The sequence below is a fragment of the Salvelinus sp. IW2-2015 genome, linkage group LG13 (assembly GCF_002910315.2).
Source record: "Salvelinus sp. IW2-2015 linkage group LG13, ASM291031v2, whole genome shotgun sequence".
In the NCBI taxonomy this organism is placed as follows: domain Eukaryota; kingdom Metazoa; phylum Chordata; class Actinopteri; order Salmoniformes; family Salmonidae; genus Salvelinus; species Salvelinus sp. IW2-2015.
The window spans coordinates 40,869,484-40,880,958 of NC_036853.1; the positions used below are offsets into that span (position 1 = coordinate 40,869,484).

General features: G+C 48.3%; 1 protein-coding gene across 1 annotated transcript in view; it reads right to left on the minus strand.

Moving 5' to 3' along the window:
• Positions 1–11,475, minus strand: part of LOC111971477 (proline-rich protein 12-like) — a 91,848-nt gene that overhangs the window by 66,544 nt on the left and 13,829 nt on the right. Inside the window, 2 exon segments of the mRNA XM_023998271.2 lie at positions 4,902–5,071; positions 5,594–5,761. Coding sequence (XP_023854039.2) covers positions 4,902–5,071; positions 5,594–5,761 — 338 coding nt within the window.

Sequence of the window (11,475 nt, forward strand, 5' to 3'; positions counted from 1 at the left end):
TATAAAGAGAACTAGCTACTCTAATAGTAGCCCTGAGGCTATCCCACTCTCACAGGGCAGCTGGACAGGGTTATAAAGGGACTGGCTACTCTAAGTAGCCCGGGGCTAATCCCACTCTCACCAGGGCAGCTGGACCAGGTTATAAGAGACTAGCTACTCTATAGTAGCCGGGGATATCCACTCTCACAGGGCAGCTGGACCAGGGTTATAAAGGGACTGGCTACTCTACTAGTAGCCCGGGCTATCCACTCTCACAGGGCAGCTGACCAGGGTTATGAAAGGGAACTAGCTCCTCCTAAGTAGCCCGGGGAATCCCACTCCACAGGGCCAGCTGGACCAGGTTATAAAGGGACTGGCTACTCTACAGTAGCCCGGGGCTAATCCACTCTCACAGGGCAGCTGGACCAGGTTATAAGGGACTAGCTACTCTATAGTAGCCCGGGGCTATCCCACTCTCACAGGGCAGCTGGACCAGGGTTATAAAGGGACTAGGCTACTCTATAGTAGCCCGGGGCTTATCCACTCTCACAGGGCAGCTTGGACCAGGGTTTAAAGGGACTGGCTATTCTAAGTAGCCCGGGGCTATCCACTCTCAAGGGCAGCTGGACCAGGGTTATAAAGGGACTGGGCTACTCTATAAGTGCCGGGGCTATCCCACTCTCACAGGGCAGCTGGACCAAGGGTTATAAAGGGACTGCTACTCTATAGAGCCGGGGCTATCCACTCTCACAGGGCAGCTGGACCAGGGTTATAAAGAGGACTGCTACTCTATAGTAGCCCGGGGCTATCCACTCTCACAGGGCAGCTGGACCAGGTTATAAAGGGACTGAGCTACTCTATAGTAGCCCGGGGCTATCCCACTCTCACAGGGCAGCTGGACCAGGGTTATAAAGGAACTGCTACTCTATAGTAGCCCGGGGCTATCCCCTCTCACAGGGCAGCTGGACCCAGGGTTATAAAGGGACTGGCTACTCTACAGTACAGGCGCTGGGGGGCTAATCCACTCTCACTAACGGACCAGGTTTATAAGGGACAGGCTACTCTAATAATAAGGATCAGTTACTGTCACTACTGGATCGTGTTAATGGAATTACAGCACGTAGTATGGAACAATGACTGCAGGATTTGTTTTAATCATTTTAACTGGTATTTCTATATTTCCAGTAACAGCTAGTCTTTCTGAACATTGACACGATCAGCCTGAAAGCCTGAAGGAATTGGTTTTGTGGATTTGTTAGGGATAATATTGAGTTCTTGGAATTGACCTAACATTGGAATTGAATTGAATAATCTCTGAATTCAAAGACTGACTTGGAATTTACAGAGATTATTTGTGAAATTAAACCAGACCCTGTGTTTGTTTGGGACATCAATTACCTTCTCTCCTCCCTAGCCTGGTTAAAACCACACTGTGACATCATTACCTTCTCTCCTCCCTAGCCTGGTTAACCACACTGTGCATCATTACTTCTCTCCTCCCTAGCCTGGTTAAACCACACCTGTGACATCATTACCGTCTCTCCTCCCTAGCCTGGTTAAAACCACACTGTGACATCATTACCTTCTCTCCTCCCTAGCCTGGTAAACCACACTGTTGACATCATTACCGCTCTCCTCCCTAGCCTGGTTAAACCACACTGTGACATCATTACCTTCTCTCCTCCTAGCCTGGTTAAAACCACACTGTGACATATTAACCGTCCCTCCTCCCTAGCCTGGTTAAACCACCACTGTGACATCATTACCGTCCCTCCTCCCTAGCCTGGTTAAACCACGCTGTGTATTGTGTTAAAGCATTCAGTCGGTTTAACCAGGCTATCCACAGCAGAGAAGAGCAGCATGCAATAGGAAGGGGTTAGATCCAGTTAGACACAGCTGCAGACGGCCCTGGTCTAAAGTAGTGCACTATATAGGAATAGGGCCTCTGGTCTATAGTAGTACACTATATAGGGAATAGGGCCCTGGTCTAATAGTAGTGCGAACCTATATCCAGGGAATAGGGCCCTGGTCTAAAGTAGTGCCTATATAAGGGAATGGGCCCTGGTCTAAGTAGTGCACTATATAGGGAATAGGGCTCTGGTCTAAAGTAGTGCACTATATAGGGAATAGGGCTCTGGTCTAAAGTAGTGCACTATTAGGGAATAGGGCTCTGGTCTAAACGTAGTGCCCTATATTAGGGAATAGGGCTCTGGTCTAAAGTAGTGCCACTATATAGGGAATAGGGCTCTGGTCTAAAGTAGTCCACTATATAGGGAATAGGCTCTGGTCTAAAGTAGTGCACTATATAGGGAATAGGGCTCTGGTCTAGAAAGTAGTGCAGCTAATATAGGGAATGGGACCTCTGGTCTAGTAGTGCACTTATAGGTGAAAGGCGGTTATTAATTTAGTTAGGCATAATATGGATGGGAACATGTGATTTGCCCAGTGTAAAACAGTGTTTGACTTTGTTCATTAGTCTCCTTATACTGAAGTATTTGCTGACAATTTGGTTGTGAAATTAAGTGAGGCTGCTCATCGCTGTCGGGATGAAGCCACCAGCTCGGTGGGCCCAGTTCATTTACGAGGCATGTTGATGACACAGCTCGGGGCCCAGTTATTACACAGGATGTTTGATGACACAGCTCGGTGGGCCCAGTTATTACACAGGATGTTGATGACACAGCTCGGTGGGCCCAGTTATTACACAGGATGTTGATGACACAGCTCGGTGGGCCCAGTTATTACACAGGATGTTGATGACACAGCTCGGTGGGCCCAGTTATTATTACACACAGATGTGATGACACAGCTCGGTGGGCCCAGGTTATTACACAGGATGTTGATGACACACAGCTCGGTGGCCCAGTTTATTTACACAGGGTGTTGATGACACAGCTCGGTGGGCCCCAGTTATTCACAGGATGTTGATGACACAGCTCGGTGGGCCCAGTTTAACACAGGATGTTTGATGACGAGCTAGCCTCGGTGGGCCCAGTTATTACACAGGATGTTGATTGACACACAGCTCGGGTGGCCAGTTAATTACACAGGATGTTGATGACACATGCTCGGTGGGCCAGTTATTACACAGGATGTTGATGACACAGCTCGGTGGCCCCAGTTTACTACCAGGATGTTGATGACACAGCTCGTGGCCAGTTATTACCAGGTGTTGTATCACAGCTCGGTGGGCCCAGTTACACGAGGATGTTGTAGACACAGCTCGAGTGGGCCCAGTTATTTACACAGGATTTGATGACTGCTTATCACGATGTGAGTGCCTCTCGGTGTCCCAGTTATTACACAGATGTTATGACACAGCTCGGTGGGCCCAGTTATTACACAGGATGTTGATGACACAGCTCGGTGGGCCCAGTATTACAACAGGATGTTGATGACAGACGACACGCTCGTGGGCCCAGTTATTACAACAGGATGTTGATGAACACAGCTACTGGTGGGCCCCAGTTTATTACAACGGATGTTTGGATGACACAGCTCGGTGGCCCAGTTATTACACAGGATGTTGATGACACAGCTCGGTGGGCCCAGTTATACACAGGATTTGATGACACAGCTCGTGGGCCCAGTTTTACACAGGATGTTGATGACACGCTCCGGTGGGCCAGTTATTACACAGAATGTGTGATGACACAGCTCGGTGGGCCCAGTTATTACACAGGATGTTGATGAACACAGCTCGGTGGGCCCACTTAGTTACCAGGAATGTTGAATGAACCAGCTCGGTGGGCCCAGTTATTACACAGGATGTTGATGACACGCTCGGTGGGCCGAGTTATTACACAGGATGTTGTAGTACACGACGCTCGGGGCCCAGTTATTACACAGGATGGTTCGATGACAACGCTTGGTGGGCCCCAGTTATTACCAGGATGTTGATGACACAGCTCGGTGGGCCCAGTTATTACACAGGATGTTGATGACCACGCTCGGTGGGCCCAGTTATTACACAGGATGTTGATGACACAGCTCGGTGGGCCCAGTTATTACACAGGATGTTGATAGACCACAGCTCGGTGGGCCCAGTTTATTACAGGAATGTTGATGACACCAGCTCGGTGGGGCACCAGTTATTATCCAGGATGTTGATGACACAGCAGCTCGGTGGGGCCAGTTATTACACAGGATGTTGATGACACAGCTCGGTGGGCCCAGTTATTACACAGGATGTTGATTGACACAGCTTCGGTGGGCCCCAGTTATTACACAGGATGTTGATCGACACAGGCCTCTCGTGGGCCAGTTATTACACAGGATGTTGATGACACAGCTCGGGCCCAGTTTATTACACAGAGATGTTTGATGACACAGCTCGGAGGGCCCAGTTATTACACAGGATGTTTGATGACACAGCTCGGTGGGCCCAGTTATTACACAGGATGTTGATGACACAGCTCGGGGGGCCCAGTTATTACACAAGGATGTTGATGACACAGCCGGGGCCAGTTATGATATTAGGATTTGAGACACAGCTCGGAGGGCCCAGTTATTTACACAGGATGTTGATGACACAGCTCGGTGGGCCAGTTATTACAAGGATGTTGATGTGACACAGCTCGAGGGCCAGTTATTACACAGGATGTTGATGACACAGGCTCGGTGGGCCCCAGTTATTACACAGGATGTTGATGACACAGCTCGGTGGGCCAGTTATTACACAGGAATGTTTGATGAACAGCCGGAGGCCAGTTTATTACACAGGATGTTGATGAACAGCTCGGTGGGCCCAGTTATACACAGGATGTTGATGACACAGCTCGGAGGGCCAGTTATTACACAGGATGTTGATGACAACAGCTCGGTGGCCCAGTTATTACACAGGATGTTGATGACACAGCTCGGTTGGGCCCAGTTATTACACAGGATGTTTGATGAAACACGCTCGGAGGGCCCGTTATTACACAGGATGTTGATGACACAGCTCGGTGGCCCAGTTTATACACAGGATGTTGATGACACAGCTCGGAGGGCCCAGTTTATTACACAGGATGTTGATGACACAGCTCGGTGGGCCAGTTATTACACAGGCATTGTTGGATGACCCCAGCTTTCGGACCCTGGTCCAGCTGCCCTGTGAGAGTGGGATAGCCCCGGGCTACTATAGAGTAGCCAGTCCCTTTATAACCCTGGTCCAGCTGCCCTGTGAGAGAGGGATAGCCTCAGGCTACTGTAGAGCCGGTGTCACAGCTCAGAGGAGGAGCAGTAACCTCAGATGTGTTGACCTGGGGTGTAGTTCTCAGAGAGAGAGGGAGAAAGGGGGGGTGACAACAGGGGAATAGGTCAAAGTTCATGTGAAACACTGCCTGACGTGTCTCTTTCATCCGTCAATGACTAGAACACAGAGGAATGGAAAGAGCAGGACGACTACCTATGATGTCAGAGCAGCGGATGTGTTCGACATGCACCAGTGTCAAAATCGCTTTGGTAACTTCTACTGTTTTAGTCAAATAAATGTTTTCCTCATCACTGTGTTTCTGCTTGCTTGTTTTAGGTCTAAGATATATTACTGTAAAGCACTCTGAGACCACTGTTCGTGTAGAAAAGAGATTTCTACATCCATTTAACTGGTTCATTAGTTGATTGAAGGTCTTACCTGTGAGATATGGTCGATGGAGGACTCCATGCGTTGGAGCTGCGAGGCCTGGATATCAAGCATTTGGAGGACATTGTTAGCCAAGGTGTTGATCAGATAAGCTACACTGGCCAGGGACTGGGACGTATAGTCCTTCGTCTCCTCCAGGGCTCGCTGCTTATCTGGGGACTAGAGAGAGAGAGAGAGGTTACTTTATTGTTCACAAGGTCCAATGGAAATTTGACGAGCAAAGGGAAAGGGAGAGAGCGAAAGAGAGGGGGGGATGGGAGAGAAAGAAGGAGCGAGAGGTAGAGGGTGTATCAGATGCTCAACATGTTCTGCTCACACCTACTGTGATGGTCCGGGCCTAAACCAGAACAACACTAGACACTATGGAACACAAAGCTTTACTATCTCATCCTGGAATATACAAGGTCAGAGGTCATCTGCCTTTGGCCTAAAGAGCAGGAACCCAGACTTCAAAGAAATTGGAAATATAGACATTGTCATCCTATAAGAAAAGGAGATGGACCCACTGGTTGCCCTCTAGGTTACAGAGAGCTGGTAGTCCCATCCACCACACTACCAGGTGGGTGGTATAGAGGAGTATGGACCCACTGGTTGTCCTCTAGGTTACAGAGAGCTGGTAGTCCCATCCACCAACACACCAGGTGGGTGGTATAGAGGAGACGGACCCACTGGTTGCCCTCTAGGGTTACAGAGAGCTGGTAGTCCATCCACCACACTACCAGGTGGGTGGTATAGCAGGCAGTACAGAGCTAGTCCCATCCACCACACTACCAGGTGGGTGGTATAGAGGAGACGGACCCACTGGTTGCCCTCTAGGTTACAGAGAGCTGGTAGTCCCATCCACCACACTACCAGGTGGGTGGTATAGAGGAGACGGACCCACTGGTTGCCTCTAGGTTACAGAGAGCTGGTAGTCCCATCCACCACACCACCAGGTGGGTGGTATAGAGGAGAGGACCCACTGGTGTCCTCTAGGTTAAGAGAGCTGGTAGTCCCATCCACCACACTACCAGGTGGGTGGTATAGGGAGACGGACCCACTGGTTGCCCTCTAGGTTACAGAGAGCTGGTAGTCCCATCCACCACACTACCAGGTGGGTGGTATAGGAGACGGACCCACTGGTTGCCCTCTAGGTTTACAGGAGAGCTGGTAGTCCCATCCACCACACTACCAGGTGGTGGTATAGAGGAGACGGACCCACTGGTTGCCCTCTAGGTTACAGAGAGCTGGTAGTCCCATCCACCACACTACCAGGGGTGGTATAGAGGAGACGACCCACTGGTTGCCTCTAGGTTACAGAGAGCCTGGTAGTCCATCCACCACACTACCAGGTGGGTGGTGGTATAGGAGAGACGGACCCACTGGTTGTCCTCTAGGTTACAGAGAGCTGGTAGTCCCATCCACCACACCCAGGTGGGTGTATAGAGAGAGGACCCACTGGTTGCCCTCTAGGTTACAGAGAGCTTGGTAGTCCCATCCACCACACTACCAGGTGGGTGGTATAGGGGAGACGGACCCACTGGTTGCCCTCTAGGTTACAGAGAGCTGGTAGTCCCATCCACCACACTACCAGGTGGGTGGTATAGAGGGGACGGACCCACTGGTTGCCCTCTAGGTTACAGAGAGCTGGTAGTCCCATCACCACACTACCAGGTGGGTGGTATAGAGGAGCGGACCCACTGGTTGCCCTCTAGGTTACAGAGAGCTGGTAGTCCCATCCACCACACTTACCAGGTGGGTGGTATAGAGGAGACGGACCCACTGGTTGCCCTCTAGGTTACAGAGAGCTGGTAGTCCCATCCACCACACTACCAGGTGTGAAACAGGGAAGGGACTCAGGGGATATACTAATTTGGTATAGAGCAGACCTAACCCACTCCATTAAATTAATCAAAACAGGAACATTTTACATTTGGCTAGAAATTCAAAAGGAAATTATCTTAACAGAGAAAAATGTCCTCCTGTGTGCTACCTATATCCCCCCACTAGAATCCCCATACTTTAATGAAGACAGCTTCTCCATCCTGGAGGGGGAAATCAATCATTTCCAGGCCCAGGGACATGTACTAGTCTGTGGCGACCTAAATGCCAGAACTGGACAAGAACCTGACACCCTCAGCACACAGGGGAACACCTGGAGGTGACAGTGTACCCCCCCATAGACACAACTATGACACAACAACCAGCAAAAACGGGTAACAGTAGCTGCAGCTCTGTCGCACACTGGGTATGTACATAGTCAATGGTAGGCTTCGAGGGGACTCCTACAGGCTCATCCTTTGACAGTTCTGTAGATTACTTTATCACGGACCTCAACCCAGAGTCTCTCAGAGCGTTCACAGGCAGCCCACTGACACCCCTATCAGATCACAGCAAAATCACAGTCTACTTGAACAGAGCAATACTCAAATCATGAGGAATCAAAGACAAAGGAACTGAGTAGTATTAAGAAATGGCAACAACAAATGCAATCCCTTTTAGACAACTTCCTGGACAAAATGTTTCACTGTAATAGTGAAGGTGTAAACTTGGCAGTAGAAAACCTAAACAGTATATTTCACCTCTCAGCTTCCCTGTCAAATCTAAAAATGTCAAAATGAAAAAAAAATGAACATTGACAAATGGTTTGATGAAGAATGCAAAAACCTAAGAGAGAAATGGAGAAACCTGTCCAACCAAAAACATAGAGCCAGAGACGTACAGTCAATAACACAACAGAACAAATCTATGTATAGTGTGTGCAAATGTAGAAGAGTAGGGAGGAAGGCAATAAATAGTTCCAGTCATTGGCAGCGGAGAACTGGAAGGAAAGGCGGCCAAAGGAGTTGTTGGCTTTGGGGATGACCAGTAAGATATACCTGCTGGAGCGCGTGCTACGGGTGGGTGTTGTTATCGTGACAAGTGAGCTGAGATAAGGCAGGGCTTTACCAAGCAAAGACTTATAGATGACCTGGAGCCAGTGGGTCTGGCGACAAATATGAAGCGAGGACCAGCCAACAAGAGCATACAGGTCGCAGTGGTGGGTGGTATAAGGGGCTTTGGTGACGGATGGCCCTGTGATAGACCGCATCCAGTTTGCTGAGTAGAGTGTTGGAGGCTATTTTGTGAATGACATCGCCGAAGTCGAGGATCGGTAGGATGGTCAGTTTTACGAGGGTAAGTTTGGCAGCGTGAGTGAAGGATGCTTTGTTGCGAAATAGGTGCAATTTTGGATTGGAGATGCTTAATGTGAGTCTGGAAGGAGAGTTTACAGTCTAACCAGACACCTAGGTATTTATAGTTGTCCACATATTCTAAGTCAGAACCGTCTAGTGTAGTGATGCTAGTCGGGCGGGCGGGTGCGGGCAGCGAACGGTTGAAAAGCATGCGTTTAGTTTTACTAGCGTTTAAGAGCAGTTGGAGTTCACGGAAGGAGTGTTTTATGGCATTGAAGCTCGTTTGGAGGTTTGTTAACACAGTGTCCAAAGAAGTCCCAGATGTATACAGAATGGTGTTGTCTGTGTAGAGGTGGATCAGAGAATCACCCGCAGCAAGAGCGACATAATTGATATATACAGAGAAGAGAGTCGGCCCATCATTACAACACTGTGTACACACACACACACACACACACACACGCACACGCACACGCACACGCACACACGGCTTTTGAAATGTCTCTATTCCTTTGGAACTTGTGAGTGTACAGTTAATAAACAAATGATCTATTTAGCTTGTTTTGGCCAATAAAGCCCATTGAATTAAGAGAGAGAGAGAGAACAGTGTCAGTCAGTGAAAAGAGGTAAATGGAGACTGTTTCCTGGTTTCCTTCTCCGTCTCTAACACTCCACAGCTGTGATCTTAGCAGTACAAGCCTCTCATTAATCAACTCCATATTAGATCCATTGTGAGAATTGTACCAAGCAGCAAAAGCTTTATAATAAACCCCATTCCTTAACGCGTGATAATTAAAATCCCAACTTCCTAAAGGAACACATTAAGCTTCTGTTTATAATTTGTTATTATCCGTTCTTTAATAAGGGAAACCCATTGGTGCCCTGAGAACAGATCAAGCATTGTGAGCAACAATTTCAGTTACAACACTTTAAATAAATGACTTTTAGAAACAAATATACCATCAAAACAAGTGCAGTTTTCACATTGTTTATCAGAGCCCTAAATTCACCTTTCAGGACCAAAGAATCGAGTTTTAGAGTGACTTGTAGGTCATAACCGTCAGTTACACGGTCATTCAATTACCGTCACAGCCCTACTTCATCCCTGAGCTGTTCTCCTTCTCTCAGCCTGATCTCAGTACAGACTTCATCCCTGAGCTGTTCTCCTTCTCTCAGCCTGATCTCAGGACAGACTTCATCCCTGAGCTGTTCTCCTCTCAGCCTGATCTCAGTACAGGCTTTAACCCTGAGCTGTTCTCCTCTCAGCCTGATCTCAGTACAGACTCAACCGCTGAGCTGTTATCCTCTAGCCTGATCTCAGTAAGCTCACCTGGACTTTCTTTCAGCTCATAGCTTACCTGAGCTGTTCTTCCTCTCAGCCTGATCTCAGTAGCAGACTTCAACCCTGAGCTGTTCTCTCTCATAGCCTGAATCTCAGTACAGGCTTTAACCCCATGAGCTGTTCTCCTACTCACCTGATCTCAGTACAGACTTCCAACCCTGAGCTGGTGTCTCCTTCAGCCTGAATTCAGTACAGTTTCTTTAACCTGAGGCTGTTCTCCTCTCAGCCTGATCTCAAGTACAGACTTCAACCCTGAGCATGTTCTCCTCTCAGCCTGAAATTCAGTAACAGGCTTTAACCCTGAGGCTGTTCTCTCTCAGCCTGATTCGTGCAGATAACAGTCCACTTCTAGGACGCTACCGAGCTTGTTTCTCCTTCAGCCTGATCTCAGGACAGGCTTTAACCCTGAGCTGTTCTCCTCTCAGCCTGATCTCAGGACAGGCTTTAACCCTGAGCTGTTCTCCTCCTCTCAGCCTGATCTCAGGACAGGCTTTAACCCTGAGGGATGTGCTGTCGGAGCAAGGCCCTCTCTCTCTCTTTCTCTCTCTCCAGCTCTCCCTCTTTCACCAGCTCCCCTACCTGCCCTCATTAAGTCAACACACAGACCAATGAATCAGCGTGGTTGGGTAATGAGCTGGGTAATGAGCTGGGTAATGAGCTGGGTAAGTAAAACAACCTCCACCCTTCACACCTAATGAGGTATTAACACTGAAGACACAAGGCCAAATGGTATTTACAGTTCAATCAATATAAACTAGTATGCTCCTCATAAGTATTTCTACTAGGGATACTTGTCCGGAGGGAGAGGGGGAGCAGCGCATTCATACCCCAAGTCATACGACTGCTAAATAGTTCAATATAAATCAACAAAAATATATTTTTTAAACACAACATGTAAAAGTGTTCGTCCCATTTTTCATGAGCTGAAATTAAATAAAAAGTCCCAGAAATGTTCAATTCCCATAAAAAATGTTGTGCTAAAATGTGCTTCCTGTTCGTCATTTCTCCTTGACCAAGATAATCCATCCACCTGACAGGTGTGGCATATCAAGAAGATGATTAAACAGCATGATCATTACACAGGTGCACCTTGTGCTGGGGACAATAACAAGGCCACTAAAATGTGCAGTTTTGTCACAAAACACAATGCCACAGATGTCTCAAGTTTTGAGGGAGTGTGGAATTGGCATGCTGACTGTAGGAATGTCCACCAGAGCTGTTGCCAGAGAATTTAATGTTCATTTCTCTACCATAAGTCGCCTCCAACATCATTTTACAGAATTCGGAAGTCCTGCCGACCTCAAAACCATAGATTACGTGTAGCCACGCCAGCCCAGGAGCTCCACATCCAGCTTCTTTACCTGCGGGATCGTCAG